Source organism: Pempheris klunzingeri, chromosome 23, assembly GCF_042242105.1.
Source record: "Pempheris klunzingeri isolate RE-2024b chromosome 23, fPemKlu1.hap1, whole genome shotgun sequence".
Lineage (NCBI taxonomy): Eukaryota > Metazoa > Chordata > Actinopteri > Acropomatiformes > Pempheridae > Pempheris > Pempheris klunzingeri.
In genome coordinates, this window is record NC_092034.1 from 9,645,608 (window position 1) to 9,664,307 (window position 18,700).

Below are 18,700 nucleotides of genomic sequence, written 5' to 3' on the forward strand. Positions count from 1 at the left end.
TATTTAACTTCAGTGCGTGCAGGCACATGTCTACCCACAGTCCGTGGGCACAACATGCCTGCCTACATCCAACATTACATCAGCTGCAATAAACTTCCACCAAGCAACACCTACGTTTGTTTCACCCACTGCGGCCTTAATTCCTCACCAAGGGAATATTCCAGTGTTTAGTAAAAACCTTTAGCAACAATGTTAATTCAGCCCCCCCCACACACATTTAAAATATGATTATCCTTAAATAACTCTGCAGAATGTGGAATCAGCTGACTAACAACTCACCAACATGGCTCGTAATGAGACAGGTCAAGCAGCTCGTACTGTCATGAGTCAGTTAACATGGTGCGGTCCAACAGGCGGGTCGTGATTGATTGTACTAGTGTGTGGGGGCTCATGTATGTATAAGCCTCTTTTTGGATCAAGGTGAGAGTGTCTCTTTTAAATCGCATTCATACAATGACTAAGACACATTGGAGTCAGCTCTGATAGAATTTTTTTGAATAATTTAATGGTCGACAACACCGCCCCTATCAGAATATCGGCTGCTATCCACTTCAGATTAATTTGTGTCGTAATGAATGAATGGCTGTATAATGATTTCATCACAAACTCAAAAAAAAAAAATGGCTGCATAATTCATTGCACTGAAATTAAAAGCGGGATCGATGACTCTCTCTCTTCTATTGGAAGAGCGGGTGTGCGCCTGTGTGTGTGTGTGTGCGCTGAGAGTGTGTGTGGGAGCGAGGCTCGATGCACACACCTACTGCCATGTAGGCAAAAGGTGCTGTGTGTGGAAAAGTGTTCACATTTGCAGTTGCTGGTTTGTGTTTTAAAATTTCAGGTGTGTTTGTTTGATTTTTTTGGGTCAGCGTAGTTTCTGAGGCTTTGTGCTATGTTGAGTCGCATATAAATTGCTGTCAATACTGATGTCATATCAAGGGGATTTGATATGCATGTGTGTAAATGCGCCAAATATACCAAAATACCAGAAGAATATACACACCTACAGCGTATCTGTGTGTTCCTTGAGATTTGGTTTGACCTTTGCTGTGTTTGAACCCCCACTTGACTGAAAAATCACTGCTGCAAAAAAAAAAAAACACGGCAGCACATATACAGACACACCACAAAGAAAAAGACTGGAGCTTTGTGCTATAAAGAGGCTTCCTCAGCCCACAGTGCAGCGTTTCAGAACAGTTTCTGCAAGTTGCACTCAGTTTTTTTTTTTTGCACAACATGCAAAATTTGCACACTTGTTAAAAAGTTTATTTTGAAAAAGTTCGGTTTTCCACGTTTCGCTTTGAAATGAGATCACTGGGAAGCAAAATCGAACAGTGGTACTACTATTTCTGCCATTCTAACATGTTATCCGCATTGCTTTTGGCCGAAACAAAGACTGGCACACACACACATATGTTTGATTATCAGTAAATTCCTTACCTTAGACAGTGTAGACAAGGCGCTGTGGAATATGTCAGATGTGGGGATGGAATCAGGAAGAGTCTTAACAGAAAGAACAGAGAAAAAAGACACTTCTCTTTGTGAATTACAGCTTGAAATGAGTTAATTGAGAAAACTAGACTTAGGCTATATTTTGATTACCTGCTTTAACTGTAACTAAAAAAGGAATGGTTCGACATTTTGGGAAATACTCCTATTCACTTTTTTTCCTCATGCCTGTGCATTATTTAAGAAGGGAAAATTGAGAGGCAATTAGCTTAGTTTTGCATAAAGACTGGAGGCAGGGGAAACAGCTAACGTTAGCCTTGTTCTCTCCAAAGTAAAAAAAAAAAAATGCACTAAAGCTCACTAATTAATACACTGTATCTTTTTTTTTGTCTGAACACAAATAAAAATGTGAAAATGTCAATTCAGGGAAACAAATGAGATATAATTTGTTAATTAATGAGCATATTTTAGCTGTATTTTTTAGCTCTTTGGGGAGCTAGCTAGCTAGCATAAAGAGCTAACTGAGAAAGAAAGCAAATAACTACGTCCAAAATGCTGACGTACTTTTAACTATAACCTATGAAATTAGCTTTAGTTTTGTTAGCTACTGTACAAAGCTAATCATCTCCTATACAATCATATTCAAGTATTCTGTATTACCAATTTCAATTTATGGGCAACTTTCCGGGCTAAATATTCTGTGATAGAGTCAGGTGTTTAAAAGACTGTTAGCTAAACAGCCAAGACTAGAGCTAAACAACCATCAAACTTAGCAACTAGCTAGCTGGTGAACATACTGGAGTATTTAGCAGTTAAACAGCCAGATATTCCCCTCAGGAGCTGGACACCAAAACAGATTTAAAAGAAGAATGAAAAAGAGAAATAAGGCTAAATAGATTAGGCTAAATGCTAATGTGCGTATTAAGCTAACTGCCAGTATGTTTGCCACAAGATATGTCCCCAAGTGACCAAAAACAATACTAGTCCTTCAACCACAGTCTGTCCTAATTGTTAACTAGCTAGCTTTAGTTGTCTTACCTTAGTTACCATGCACACATATTGAAAGAAGCTAAGTGAATCCAAAAATGGAGCGTCTATTTGCACCTGGTCGTATAGCCAGATAGCTTCTATTTGGCTATTTACACCTGGTCCAGTCATGCAGTATAAATAAATGATAACTTACTAGTTATTGATGTGGCAGTGGTGGTTGAATGGTTTAGTTACAGGACTTAAAGAACAGAGATCAAGCCCCACTACTTAGTTAACTCACATATTTCTGTTTTCTTTTATCATTATCAGTTCTCAGTTGCAGTTTGGTTAGGTTTAGACACCAAAACTTCGAAAGAGATCATGGTTTGGGCTAAATATAATAAGTCAAATCCAAATATAAAAGGCAATGAACACTAAACACAAAATATCCTCATTCCAACATACATCTGGGTGTAAATAGCCATTTTGGTTATCAAAGGTACTCTATGGAATTTCCCCGCTTGGGGGATCAATAAGGTTGAATTGAATTGAATTAATGTTGTGAATAAACCCAACCGAATAAGCCAAAAAGGCAGTGATGGTTAGCTGATGAAATATCTATACTACAATTAGTGACAATTAGTAACAAATACACACGAAGGTAGTATTTAAAGCTTGAATTATTATGCCCTTGTTGGCTGTAAAATCAAGTGGCGGTGTAGAAATGCTGGTTGCCCAACAGACATGTGCATCACTACATAGAAGATCAGTCAACAAGCAGACATTTCTTGCAGGGACTGTTGGCAACACTTTTTTCCACCCTGTCACACATACAGTGTAGCAGTCACTTCCTCAGCAATTAAAGGCATTTCCACAAACAACACTACATTATTTATGATTGTGACAGGCATCCACAACTCTCTGTGACTCTCTCTTAAAGTTTGGTGTGAAAATGTTGGGGGAAAATGTTGGACTGAAGCAGATGCAGACCGTGCACAAGTCACATTACATTACTGTAACTTTGGTGAAAAAGTCTGGAAAATATTCAAATGCCTGTAGCCACAAGCTTTCTTAGTAATTACCAGAAAAGTAATAAACAAGAGGCTCCAAAGTGCTGTCATCTCATCAGTTCAGAGTTACAGAAACATATCATTAAAACAAAAAAAAACTTTTACTTCATTCATCATGCAGTCATCAAATTTTGTCCCAACCCCACGAAAGCACTGCTATTATCCTCACTGCTGCTCACCTCACCTGATCCGAATGAGGATGCATTCAAAAGCATTTTGACTTGGTGGGATGTTAAGGGCAATCCATGCTGTTGACCATTGGCTTCACGGCCCAGATACACTGAGGTCAGACATTGTGGGGGAGATGGGTCACTTAATTGCTCTCAGAGCTCTCTCAGGTGATGCAGGCTGTAATTTCCTCTGAGTGTAATGTTACAGAAACTTGAAAAAAGAACAAAGAGGCGATAAATTGACTGTAATAAGCTTCCACGCCAGGTTAGCAATCAACGACCTATTGCGAGCAATCGCATAGCTGCCAAAGCTCTCACACTGACAGCAATTGCCCCATAATCCCATTTATTCACATCACACCTTATATTTATCACACAGTCAAAGTCTGGCATGGAAACCTGTTCTTTTTCTTCACTTGTTTTTACCAATCACTGTTTCTTTAAATGGTGATGAATCATATTAATGAATTAATGCATGACTCAGAAGACAGAGAACCAGTCTTGGTCTTCAGAGAATTACATTGTATATAAGGCTGTTTAATTATTCAATGCATTAAGTGTATGAATTATTTAATCATAAGCCACTGTACCTATGCTATACAGCACCTTTATCTAGCAAACCCAGCTATTATGTGCATGACACAACTCAACCCTGCATCCTGCAGGGCTAAATACCAGAGGAGACTCAAGGTTACACTTCAATAGTTATCTCAGAATGTGTACAATTGATTTCATTTTTATGTCTGGGTTGGCATGACATTTGGTGTGCACATTCATGCTCCAAAGAGGCACAAGCTGATTTATTCCTCGGGACCCACATGACCCCTCCTCTGACACAAGCCCAATCAAACTCTTCGTGGCCAGCGTAGCCTCTCAAAGTCTCCAAAATCTCCAAAAGTCGCAGCTGAATCGGCACTAAATTTCATCTGAACGTTCACATTCCCAACAGGGGCAGACCTATCGATTAGCTATGACCCATGTGACCTTTGCTCTCCATCACTATCAGGCCAAACATTCAATTTTCAATCCAGCATTCCCCACAGAACTGGCATCAGGATAACTGTGTGGTTTTCAAACTCTTAAATCTCCTAAACCTTTAGTTGTTCCTTCCTGTTATATTGCCATTCAGTACCATTGCCTCAACATGCAGTCCCCAAGCTACAGTTTAAAAGCAGTCTTTTATATTGCCGGAAAATGGAATAAAAATAGCACAGCTTGTTTTAATAAAACCAGGAGACAACTACTATTTAGCTAAATATAACTTCATGATTCTCTGGCTAGCCCTATTGTATGAAAAATATTATCATGATGTCTGATTCTTTGTCTGAACCTTTTTGAATCATTTGGGATGTTACGGTTTCAAAGGCTATTGGATTTTTTGATGGATTTATTGGCTATAAATCCAGACAGACAGACATTGCCAAGTTTTACTCTGCCAGTGTGGCTCAGCCATTGAATTTGTGACTCCTCCAGGGTATTTCTTTATTACACCATATGACTTCATACACCTAGCTGGTATCCAATAAGAGTTGAAACGTTCCTTTAATGAAAATGTGCGGTTTTCACGCAGTGATGTCATTTTTACAACAGTGATGGCCGTTACTTGACTACTAAATCATTGTGACCTTGAATCATCACTTGTACTATTAATCTCCGCACTAAATTGCAATCACGCAGTGTCAGCTAAGTCATGTGAATGTGACTGGCACAAAGTCCTTTATCAGCTGTCTATAGGGCATTCACACAGCACACATTCTGACCTGTCAAATACAGGTTATTTAACAGCATTAATCATGTCAGCATGCTGTTTTACTTCCCTAAATGGGGCAGCGCCTTCATTAATATTATTAGTTACACCTGTATTCATGGAGAACACCTCACACTGGCCTCATAGAATAGGTTAACAAGTGTATTTTTTTTATTTTTCATGATGAAATGCAAAAATTAACCTATTCCGCTTCGGCTTACTTGTCCATTTAAAGGGGTTAAATGAAAGGAAATTAAGAAAAGTCAAGAAAAAAAAAAACACAAGAAACTAAAGATTTGACTCCAGTTGCCACAGATTTGGCGTCTCATGTCATTAAGTGGTCTCAAACGATAAGTACCGCGGAGGGTCTGTGATAGGCAGGTATAAAAATATAAAATGCTGAAGCTGCCTAGCGCTGAGCCGAGATGTTTTTTTTTCTTTCTTTCTTCCTTTCTTGTTTCAATCCCCTGTCTTTTTCGGTGTTTGGCTGAGTCAGACCTCCCACATAAAAGTGGCTCATTGTCAAAGTAAGAGGGGAGTTATTGGGTGGGTAAGACAGAGGCAGAAGTAAAGATATAAATGGTGAAGGTTTTAGTCAGTATCAGCTCCTGGAAAGGAGTTTGTATCTCTTTCCCGCTTGTTGAAATGACTTTTTACAGCGTTCGCCTGCTTTCGTCTCGAGTTGTGATCCCTGAAATCTAAAAGCTCTGAGGACGGTAGCGCCGGGGGTCAAAGGGCAGATCGACGGCTTGGTGGTATCTACCTGACCAGCCAGTACTTAACACGCAATCCATCTCTTTCCCTCACAATGAAGGGAAAAACAATGCATGTGTAATTAGAGCATTGCTATTTTGGTGCTGTCAGACCTGAATCATGAGTTAACAGGCAGCAGCTTCTATCCCAGTGGGTATTTGGTACATTTCATTTCTAGTAACAGCTCATATCTAATTTGATAAGCATGGCGCATGAAATGGAGTGCATAATCATATAAACAGGACACAGACAGAGAATTATGGTTGCCTCAGCATGCCGTGTGCTTTTTCAAGGTGCTTCCTGGGCCTACGACTACTTCACTTTCCTCTTGAAATCAAAATCACACCTTATATTGCTTACTAGTCAAATACGAGTATGTAGGCGTATTAATGATATTTGTCTGATTCACTGACATTTTTATTCACAAACTTATAGTAGCAAGAATTTTAATCTAATACACACTGATGGCATCTGAGTCATCACACAAGTTTCTGTCAATTCTGCCAAGAATGGATCCCCCGCAGCAATGTTTGTAATGGGCCCACATTAAGAATGCAGGTCTGGTTTCTCATGGATTTGTCCTACAGTGACTCCAATATGTCTAAAAAGAACGACAACAGTATTATTCCTCCCTTCTGGTAGAGTTTAGATACAGAGCTCAGCATTTCGATCAAGGGCATATTAACAGTGCACTGCTGCACTGACACTCGTGGGTCACCCAGCAGGTGTCCTCAAATGTTATCATTTCAAGGACTCAATCCAGCCGCCTCCGACAGAAATGGCACCGTTTTGACAGTTTTGTCTCACAAACATTTGTGTTCAGAAATTACCCTCCCAAATAACTTTAATGTAATTCACAGTTGTTTGCCCTTTGAAAATTGTCTGAATAATTTTTTACTGTCTAGGCTAAAATATTGCATAATAGGCAGGGCTGAATTAACACAATATGAGACCCTGCCGCCCCCGTGCAGGAATAAGCTGTTTGGCCCCCGCTGACCCCCTTTCTCTCCTGCTATCTCTGCAATTGTGTGTGTACAACATCGCCTCTAAATACCCCCCCAGGCGCACACTGCTGACTACAATATTTCATGTAGAGACCCACACAGAGAGCATGCTGTCGGTTGGTTACTTTTTGGTGCATATTCCAAAATGTGTAGTTTAATGTGTGTCCTCCGTGCTTATGTATTTCATTTTGTTTTATTTATCTGTTTTTGCAATTTACTGCTTACACCTAAACTGGGCCATGCAGATTGAAGGTGGAAAGGCAGAGTTGCTGACAGCCCTCAGAGAGATTTATTGTCCATCTGTACTAAAGGTGGTGATGATGACATGATAAGAGTTGTTAAAAAGTCTAATCTGAAAAGCGATAGGGTGCACACAGGGTGCAATAGTCCAGATGAGTTTTTGCATTTCTGCGTTGGACCACAGCTTCTTGGCCCTGGGAGCCAACTAGTGCACCCCACAATAGTCCCTGTGTGTAGGGTGCAATAGTCACCTATACACCCTGTTTGCAGGGTGCAATAGTCTCTGTGTACAGGGTGCAATAGTCACCTATACACCCTGTCTGCAGGGTGCAGTCGTCACATATACACCCTGTGTACAGGGTGAAATAGTCTCTGTGTACACGGTGCAATAGTCACATATACACCCAGTCTGCAGGGTGCAATCGTCACTTATACACCCTGTGTGCAGGGTGCAATAGTCACATATACACCCAGTCTACAGGGTGCAATAGTCACATATACACCCAGTCTGCAGGGTGCAATAGTCACATATACACCCAGTCTGCAGGGTGCAATAGTCACATATACACCCAGTCTGCAGGGTGCAATAGTCACATATACACCCTGTGTACAGGGTGCAATAGTCTCTGTGTGCAGGGTGCAATAGTCACATATACACCCAGTCTGCAGGGTGCAGTCGTCACATATACACCCTGTGTACAGGGTGCAATAGTCTCTGTGTGCAGGGTGCAATAGTCACATATACACCCAGTCTGCAGGGTGCAGTCGTCACATATACACCCTGTGTACAGGGTGAAATAGTCTCTGTGTACACGGTGCAATAGTCACATATACACCCAGTCTGCAGGGTGCAATCGTCACTTATACACCCTGTGTGCAGGGTGCAATAGTCTCTGTGTACAGGGTGCAATAGTCACATATACACCCTGTGTACAGGGTGCAATAGTCACATATACACCCTGTGTGCAGGGTGCAATAGTCACATACACACCCAGTCTGCAGGGTGCAATAGTCACATATACACCCTGTGACATATACACCCAGTCTGCAGGGTGCAATAGTCACATATACACCCAGTCTGCAGGGTGCAATAGTCACATATACACCCAGTCTGCAGGGTGCAATAGTCACATATACACCCTGTGACATATACACCCAGTCTGCAGGGTGCAATAGTCACATATACACCCTGTGTGCAGGGTGAAATAGTCCATATGAGTGTTTGCATTTCTGCATTGGACCACAGCTTCCTGGCTATGGGGGCCGGGCCCTGACATGTATTTGGTGTCAGGTCAACCAGCAAGCGGCGCTTGAGTCCCAGCTGAGCCGTCGGTGCTGAACATGTCCACAGAGGATCGGGTTACACTACGCCCCATCTTTAAGCCCCAGTCAGCGCGCCGTTAGCCGCAGGACAACAGAGGAGGAGAGGCTGGGATACTGGCCGCCGGGAAGGTGAAGGCTCCACACTCATGTAAGTGCTTATTTTCTAACAAGTTCCCCTGGAGAAAACATTGCTGAAGATTTTGTGTAATGGAAGAAGTACTTGAGCTTTTTTGCCGGAGCCGCCTTTGTTCGCTACGTTGCCGCTAATGAGAGGAAAACAGTGTTGTAGTCGCGGCGGGTCACTGAGCGAGCCGGAGAGGGTTTAAACTGCTTCTTCGAGCCTCTTTTCAAGTGGAAAGTGCTTTCTGTGTACGGTAAACAGCCACCGTGGGTGTGTTTCCGCCTCAAACCAGCGACACTATCCGAACTTCTCCACCGTCTCCTTCTCGGAAGCCTGTTGCATTTTTTGCTCCGCGGATGAGACGAGGAAGGAGGAGGAGGAGGAGGAGGAGGAGGAGGAGAAAAGCGGATTGTCCCAAGTGCCATGGCGACTGTGTTCAAAATAGGAGAAACCCTGACAGCCTTTTTTTTTGTTTTTTTTACAAACAACACACACACGTCGTTGTGTTGCAAAGGCTTTATTAAGGTGAGCGTGTAGGCCTGTTAATGAACGTGGACCCAGCCTGTTATTTCGGAGGAGAGCCGGAGCCTGTACGGTGACAACCTGTTATTATTAGCTATTTGTGGTCACGGCAAAGCTCACACATGACTTCAGCCACGATTATTTTCGGAGGCAAATGCCGCCTTAAAGCTCCCGTGTTTTTTTGGGTTTGAGCCCACTGTGTGACAGGAGGTAATGAGTTCCTCAGGCCTTCAGTGAATCATTACAAGCCACTGGAGATGTGCAGGAGTGATTCACCCCTGCTCTTGCTTAAGAATAGGAACTGTATATCCTATTTTATGTATGTAAAACTACATGTATATCCGAAGAATACATTTCAACAGACACTATCACGTGTCCCTGAAGGCAACACCTATAGTAGTTGTTGTATTATAATGAAATATTGTTGAATTAAACCAACCATGTGTTAAAGCCCACATTGGAATATTATACTAATGTACATGTATTAAATCTGTAATCCGTAATATTCCTTTATCAGGAGCTGGTTGGCATTAGTCATTCGCATCATCTGTTGGGTGTTCATGCATTCATGCTGTTTCAGTAACAGTAATGAATGAGCAAAGATAGATATTTATTCAGCTCTAATATCTTTTTCCCCCCGCAGGAAATGTCAGCGTGACTCAAAACAAAGATCGATAAAAATACATTAAAATGAATCATTTTCATGTCGCACACGGTGGCCACATACTGTAGGTAGGTAGCCCATTAGTCAGCGTGAGAGTTGTGAGCATACAGTAGACGAAGCAGATTTAATGAACATAAACAAACTAGTGCTGCCGTGATCCTGGCGCCACATGTGCTGTAGCTATTCTAAGAGTCTATATAGGGCTTTTAATTATCCTACCAATCTCCTTTAGTCGTGTAATGTCTCCCTGAGTCATGTCATCCCTGTAACAAAGCCTCTTTTAAAGTCAGGCATGACGTTCCCGAGATGGGAATTGACAACCATCACACCATTAAATAAAGGCATTAGTCAAATATAAAAGACATAACCACCTTCGTGTGTAACCTCTAGGTTTTAATGGCGTGATGTGCCAAGGCTTTTACTGGCGTTGTTTACACCGGAGGATTCTTCCATCTTTTCCTCATTCATTGATTCATACACGTATGACGTGTTGTGACTCCGAGTTAGTCATAAAAGAATGGGAAGCTTTAATGTCTCTTGAAATAGAAAAAGAACACAACAAACGAAGGTCTGTGAAATGATCAATCAGCTTCTCAGATGTGAGGATTTGCTGCTTTTCTTAATCATATATGACAGTAAACCAAATATCATTGGGTTTTGGACTGTTGGTGCAAAAACAATTAGGTAATTAATGATGAAAACAATATCATATGATAAAAATAGTTGGTTACAGTGCTATAATGATGTTAGCAGGGTGTAACGCTAGTTTAAAAATAAAAGACTATTCGCCTGAATATGATTATAAATCAAAAGAATGTGGTTTCAGGAAGAATTATGGCTGTATTTATCTGATGGGAGTAAAATTGGTAATCTTACTTAATGCTGACTCATGCATGTGACAGAACTACTGCCAAAGTGCACTGAATGAAGCCCCAGGAATGTAAATTACCAGGTGTTAATCCATCAATAAGAGCATTAGGTAAATATAAGGGAAGCAGCAACCTGCAGTAAATGTGTGCTCAAACAGACACATTGCACCATTGCGCTGAGGACTCAGTAAATAGCCCACACAGTTCTTTAGCACAATGGTTACTCTGTGACGTTATGGTGAAGCACTCTTAAGAGATAAATATGGCCCTGGCTGAAAGGAAATAAAGCCATTTTCCCTTTCATGTTGACCTTTGGAATAGAGGGTGTTTAAGACGTTAGGTTCAATGGAAAATGAGCCTTTCCACCTCTTAACACCAGTTTATTTTGTACTGAGTGTGTTGGGGAAGGTAAGACAGGTGAGTGAATGTGATGTGCCCCGCTATTCAGTGATCTGTTAGGAAAAATATGTAACATGTTATTTTGTCCTTTTCAGGCCTTGAAAACGGGAAGAGTTTCAAATTGCTACTAATGGAAAGAAGTCACTTTCACGTGGCGTTGTGAACATGATAGAAACAATGGGTAAGTAATCCCTTTTTATGTTTCATGGCAACCACATACAGCTGTACAACCACTATCACATACTGAGTCACTGTGTTATTCATTATGGTCATCTTTAAAATTATAGTTTCCCTTCCTCTATCCCTAATTTAACAAGGCTGTTTTTAGTGGCTCAAGTATCAAATGCTCAACTTAATTAAGAGTCAATACAACCATAATAAACAAGACAAAACATGACATGCTGCCGTATTTTTTTAGTTTTAATCTTCATCTCTAAAATGAGCATTTCTTGCAAAGGGGTTTGGTCTAGTCCTTCTTTGCTGGCTCTGCTTCGTATTTGGCTCCTGCTGTGAGTTTTTCTCAACCAGTGTAAGAGGCCCTGGATGCAGTTCAAGGCTTGTGGACTGCCAATGTTGCCATATCTGATAATGTTGCCATATACTTGATTGTTTGTTTGTCCCCATAGAGATTTATTTGTCCAACTGTCAAGCGTGGAGCCAAATTGGTGCTGCCAGCTTCTCTCTTTAAAGCCGCAATCTGTGGTCACTCTTAAGACTGGCATGTTGACCGCGCACTTATGTACTATCAACCGTAATGTTAGTGCAAAGGTGGATTACACACCGGTGTTGGTAGCAGGTGAATTGAGGCTTTAATAATTGTTATTTACGTTTCACCTCATATTCAAATAACTGTATAACGTAAAATCAGATGGAATGTAACTAGTACTGCAATATTGACGATTTCACAAGTGCCATTATACCCTGACCACCTTGTCTTTTGGAGCACACACAAATGCGAGCAGGCCGACACGCATACATGCCACTCTCTGGTGGGACTCTTCATGCACGATGAGGTGTGAGGGCTATGGAAATGATACAGTTCCCTGCATAGGACCAGTGGAGAACAGGGGGAAAAAAACCCAGCTGCGGGTCCAGTGTTATTGGCTTGTTTACAACCTTTGTTCAAACAACAAAGCTTCGAGAAGCAAAAAGTGCTTTGGACCTTGTGCACGCCCTATTAGGTGTTAGTCACAGTTGGTGAGCTTCGGAAATTGCTTCATTTTTGTCCACATGACGTTGGGCTGGCCCATCCTCGCTAACAAGCCACTCTGGAGATGCTCGATTGTGGGGCTTATGCAGGGTCCAGCAAACAAACTGTGGAGGGCCTGCTTCTTTTATCTTTTCCTCCTGATACCCATTCTTTGCTCCTGTGCAACCCACCATTGACTTTAAAGGCAGAAAAGGAAACATTGTTATTCTGTAGACAAACAGCGTATTGAAGATTGAGTTTTTTCTTCTTCTCGTGCAATACCTTATGTTACGTGATTTCGATATAGTAAGCTCTGTTGAGCACCAGCCAGCCTTAGCTAAGCCTGCAGGTTCAGATGTGTGGCTGTCTCCATCCCATCCATTTACATATTATTGTTAACATGGAGGAGACATTCACACATATGCCAAGTGATTACGGGATGCTGTGCATATTTTTAAGAAAACATTCTATTAAAAGCAAAATGAACTAAGGATATTTAAAGGCATAAATGAGGTCATGTCCAAACACCCCTCCCTGTCTCACTGTATCTCCCCATGCATTGATAAAGCCTCTGCCCTCATCACCTCTCTCCACCTCTATCTCTCCCCGTGCCTCCCTCTCCCTGCATCCACTCCTTCACTCGGCCGGCCGGCGCTGTCACTGAAATATGCGACGGCTTGCAGATACACAGCGTGCCTTGCAGGCGGTGGAGCGTCTCCAGGCCAAACTGAAGGAGCGGGGGGAGGTGCCCACTGAGGAGAAACTCAGCCTGCTCAAATCAGTGCTCCAGAGCCCCCTCTTCCACCAGATCCTGGCCCTGCAGAAGTCTGTCCAGCATCTCCGAGAACAGGTAAGCCACTTTTGGTTATTGTTAAATACCTTTCAGGTAAAACTACAGGACTATTTTATCTAAGTTTGAACGTACATGTAGACAAAGTTGTATTCATTATCATAAGCCTGACGAGGACTGATGTAGAATGACAGTGCCGAATACAAATGAGTGACGCTGGGCTGGGATGGAGGGTCATTAAAAGGTTATAAGGTTCATTTCGTCTTTTAGTGGTCTGCATTGACCTATGAGTGGTTTATGAGTGTAAACTGGCAAAATGACAAATGGCAGCATCATACTTTGTTAGCACAGAAGTAATATAAACAGAAGTAGTCGTGTTTTATGAACAATAAGAGCTCATTCGTCTATTTTTATTGTCATCATGTTGGATGAGGAGGGGCTGAGGCAGTCACAGTTCTTGGGTTTGCAAGCTGCTGTCACCCTGCAGACAACGTAGACACCAAACACCAACCATGGCTTAGCTGTGGTGGCATTTTGATGTTTAGACATAAACCTGCCTTTAGGACTCACCCAGGCCAAATGTAAACCTGAAACCACACTGTATTTGTGAAGGTGACAGTGGAGTCTCTCAGGATATGGCCACAATTTTCCAGCTTTATCTTAAAGTGATACTAGCATGCCCATTTGTAAACCAATACAATAACTGTTAGTGCTTCACATCTTTCAGCAAACTTAAGTGGGATGCTGTGTTTTTCTGTTTCCAGTTTTCCAATAACAAAATCAGTCTCTCTGCTAACAATGTCACAAAATGCATCGTGTTGTATTGGTATTTGAGTCCAATAGTTACAAGACTCAGGCAGTTCCTAAAAGTGTGCTAATGAAGACCGTGCCTGTCCACATCGATCACAGGGTGGATTTGCCGCAGGGAACATCTTAAAGAGTCTCAGTCTTGATAGGTGCAGTTAAAGTCTTTTTTCATGTTTTCAGGGACGGTGTTTCAGCAGAGGAAAAGTAACACAAAGAAGGAATTTTGTACTAAAAAGACTGACCTTGGGAGGAGAGATACCCAGTTAATTAGACAGGCTCAGGCTGTTGAAGCCTCACATTAACTTTGGCTGATTTTTAGAATGCATTTAGCATATAAAGACGACTGTGGAATCACATTAGGAAGGGAGCTCTCAACAGCTGGTACCAGCAAGCAAAACACCAACGGTGAGCAATAATGCTTTTGAAGTACATGGGCATGACTATTGTTTTAAGACTGAAACAAATACGTGCAGAGGTCTGTTGTCAATGGTTACATGATAACCAGAATGGCATCCAGAGGAGGGTAAAATTGCATTACTTGTATCTAAGTGAGGTTAGAAGATTTTCTATGTGCTGCTGCCTTTACCTTTCCTGTTTCCTAGGTGACCTCACTGATTCTGTTTTTGGCTCGTGTCAAGACTCACACTCCCACCCCTTTCAATCCCCATCCCCAATAGTGTTGCAGCTATGGCTAAATTGCTGTCAAAGTTCATGTGAGCCAGATATAATATGGGTACATGAGCACAGATAGTTGGTCTAAGTCAGAAACTCTTTTTTCAAGCTGATTCTCTCCATTGAGAATTGAACATTTGAGTGGAAGGAAAGAGCTCTTAAGTCACAGTGGAAAGGGGCCAGGGTAAGCGTTTGAGAAAAAGAGACGAAAATATGTGAGCTATGCGGTGGGAGGCAGGGATGCTAGAGCTTTTTTACCCCTTGTGGAATTCAGATTATAAAAGCCCTGCTGGCATTTTTGCATGCTGGGCGATTTAGCTTATTTCAAAAGAGGTACATTCCTACGCGTGTGTGTGTCTGCATGTGCTGACGCATGTGCATTTGTTTTACTAAGCAAAATTTATCAAGCAGCCATTCATGTTAAATTCCATTCAGATCTTAAAATGAACCCATTCCAAGTTGTAACAATGGTTAAGGGACGGATTTCAGAAACTACAACAAGTCTGTGTTGTGTTTTTATTGAGCTTCAAAACCCAACTGCACTTGTTTGGCCCTCTTATGCAGAACCAATTTGGAGAGAGGGTACGTTTTGTGTTTTGCTGTGAGACAAGAGCCAGACACATAAACACACACACACACACACTGTCCGTCTTCTGTCTCTGCTAGTTAGGCCGCGCACAGGCCATGTCGCTATGGCGACAAGGCCCTACTCTCCAATGAGAGAGAGGCCGTTGTGTGAAGTGGGGCAGAAACAATTTCTTAAATGTGCAAGAACCAAACTGGAACTTTAATCCTCTTAGCCAGGCCCCAGCTAACAAAGCTCATGCATGAGGACAGCAACTTAGCAGCATGCTACGCTAACTTAGCCCGGCCCATAGGGTTTTGTTTGCAGTGTGCAGCACAAATGTGTCCTGTCCAATGGAGTTTTGTTTCGCAGGACTAATCTGGGACTGCGTTTAATGGAGGCATAATTTACAGTACACGTTTCCTAAGCTCTGACAGTCGTGCAGTCAACTTCCTAATGCAAATGCACAAGTTCACAAGGACAGCTTTAGCTTGGCAATGCCCTACGCCAAATGGAGTGTTTATGAAATTATTGCTGTGTATTATGTCCGTCCTTTTGAATCCAATTCAGATGGTCGTAAACATTATGTCCTTTGGCTAATGAAATCGGAAAAACACTGCTTTATGTAGTTGTCGCTTTCATGTAATTCATCTGTCACACAAGTAAAGTCATTGCAGTAATTAAAACCCAAGCATATTAAGGCATCCAGATGGCCAGTGATGCTCCCCCCCCCCCACCATGGTAGAAATATTGTATTTGGAGCACAGTCATTGTTGGAACATCAGCTAAGATTCATTATCTCCTGAAGGATTAGGCTACCATAGATCCAGTTAATCGTGGTGGGATAACAAACTATCTGGCATCCCAGTGGTTTCAGACACCCAGACTTAAGGGTTTTGGTGTCTAAAATTAAATTCGCTAAATGTTTACGTTCACAGGAGGAATGAGTCATGATGTTTTGTGTTCCAACTTTTAATTGTCTTCAGTTGGATTAACTCCAGTGATTGCTGCTCTCTGTAGGAGAAATTTGCAGAAATTTCAAAGCTGTTATGTAGCTGCAAACTGAGAACCGAACAGACAACATCACAACTTTTATAATGGAAGTCCGGCGTCATTTTCACTTTGATCAGTTAGATTTTTTTTCCCCCCTACATGCTGTTATTTTACATGTCTGCAGCTTTTAGCATCACTCGCTACATGTTAGTTTGTATTCTTCCAGGGGAGTGTCCCAGTGACACGTGGGAACGACCTTGCCGATCACATCACAGCGGTCAAGCCCAATGGCGGCCATGCTTCCTATTCAGACACAGCAGCTGCTTCACATGTCAATGGCAAAGCATCGTCCGAAGAATTCGAACGCATTATTCACTCCATGGCACAGGTATGAGCAACTGTAAAGCCAAAACAATCACTGTCAACACCACATCTATAAACCTGGAGTAGATCTTTTGTTACTCAAACTAAATATCCAAAGATGAGAACCACAGGAGGCACAGTGCGCTCTTTTCTCTCAAGGCACTTAGACAATACTATGGTGAGTCATCACAGGGCTTAATTGTATGCATGTATGTATGTATGTATGTGTGTATGATCCAGGGGCGTTACGTGACACACGTGGAGCTGCAGAAGCCAGCGTCAGGGGGTCTGGGCTTCAGCGTGGTGGGCCTAAAGAGCGAGAACCGCGGAGAGCTCGGCATCTTTATCCAGGAAATTCAACCAGGAAGCGTGGCACACTGGTACGTAAGAATCAACATGCCACCATTCAAGGCTGATTAAAATCTTATCACCACAAAGTTAACATTCCAGAAAAGTTTTCAACATTTGGCTGATTGTTGAATTAGAATTAAGGAATTAGAGAAATGTATTTCAGGCAGTCAGTCAGGGACTCTTAGGGACGAGCATTGGAGAAATTTACAATGTGGTTGTTTAAATAGGAATGTAAGAATGAAGATTTTACTTAATTCATATTATTTACTGCTTATAGTGTGGCTCTCAAGTGTTTTGTTCAAATGAAAACAATTTGTTTGATGCCTTCAAAACATCTCCGAGCTTACTTGCAAAAAATGTTATACAAATAGGAGAGCAACTTTATAACCTACACATTGTTGTGTGAAGAGAATTTGGCAAAAAATGTAAGAGCAAATTACAAAGCTACACTGTCGTTGAGTAGACATATGTACGGCATGTATATGAGAGGAATGAGGAAACAGATGCGGATAATTACTTGCTCAGAGGGAGATTTAGTTTAGAAGCCCTGACATTATTTATTGGACCATGTGCCCCTCTTTGCCCCTAGCTGTAACACCCCATGTGCTTTTTCCTGCCAGTGATGGGAAGCTCAAAGAAGCTGACCAGATTTTAGCCATCAATGGCCAGCCTCTGGACCAGACAGTGACCCACCAGCAGGCCATAGGCATCCTGCAGAGTGCCTCAGAGAAGGTGCAGCTCACGGTGGCAAGAGGACCAATACCTCAGCTGGCCAGTCCTGTTGTGTCCCGCACGCCCTCTGCTGCCAGTACACTGTCAGCCAACTCCAGCGCGGTACAGATACATTCTCACACTAATGTCATGGATGGAAACTTGCCTATTTCTTTTCAGAAAAAAATCAAGATTTCCTACGGTTACTGATTAAAAGTTATCCTTATATTACACACATTATTGTCAGTGAATGCACCATCTGCATTATTCAGCCAAATCTTTTTGAAATCTCTGGAACTCTCATTTGTTGGAAAGCTAATTTATAAGTGTTGTTCTTCTCTCTCTTCTCTTTTGCTCTCCCTAGTGGCAGCATGTGGAGACAATAGAGCTGGTCAACGACGGCACTGGTCTTGGCTTCGGCATTGTGGGAGGAAAGACCACTGGGGTAATTGTCAAAACTATCCTTCCTGGAGGGATTGCTGATCAGGTGATTGCATTAATACATCTCTACTTTCTTTGCAAATTTGATTTCAGATTGTTTAGCATTTTTAGTGTTTAGTGACACTTTAAATGTTCTAGATAGGTGACTCTTGTCAGTTAATAGCAAGTTATTCTATGTTTTGTTTTGGACTGACGGCGCCATTATGGGTTTGATTCCTCCTGGCGCTACACAGACTAAGTCAGAAAACATATTTTTTTCTACCTCAGGATGGCCGCCTGCACAGTGGAGACCACATCCTGAGAATAGGAGACACTGACTTGTACGGCATGGGCAGCGAACAGGTGGCCCAGGTCCTCAGGCAGTGTGGCAACAGGGTGAAGCTGGTGGTCACCCGGGGCCCTGTGGACGAGACTCCCTCTCTTTCTGCCATCATGCCTGTGGTGCTCCCCACTGTCAATGAACAACAGGTAAAACCATAATATGGCAGAAATCTCATACAAATTCGTACTATATTGAAATG

The 18,700-nt window shown here is 42.0% G+C and overlaps 1 protein-coding gene across 1 annotated transcript in view; it reads left to right on the forward strand.

Moving 5' to 3' along the window:
• The first annotated feature begins 8,818 nt into the window (after nucleotides 1-8,818).
• LOC139222594 (multiple PDZ domain protein) overlaps nucleotides 8,819-18,700 on the forward strand; it is a 44,707-nt gene continuing 34,825 nt past the window's right edge. Inside the window, exons 1-8 of the mRNA XM_070854398.1 lie at nucleotides 8,819-8,870; nucleotides 11,393-11,478; nucleotides 13,170-13,336; nucleotides 16,540-16,701; nucleotides 16,917-17,056; nucleotides 17,648-17,861; nucleotides 18,103-18,225; nucleotides 18,447-18,647. Coding sequence (XP_070710499.1) covers nucleotides 11,463-11,478; nucleotides 13,170-13,336; nucleotides 16,540-16,701; nucleotides 16,917-17,056; nucleotides 17,648-17,861; nucleotides 18,103-18,225; nucleotides 18,447-18,647 — 1,023 coding nt within the window. The 5' untranslated portion in view covers nucleotides 8,819-8,870; nucleotides 11,393-11,462. The remainder of the gene's footprint in view (nucleotides 8,871-11,392; nucleotides 11,479-13,169; nucleotides 13,337-16,539; nucleotides 16,702-16,916; nucleotides 17,057-17,647; nucleotides 17,862-18,102; nucleotides 18,226-18,446; nucleotides 18,648-18,700) is intronic.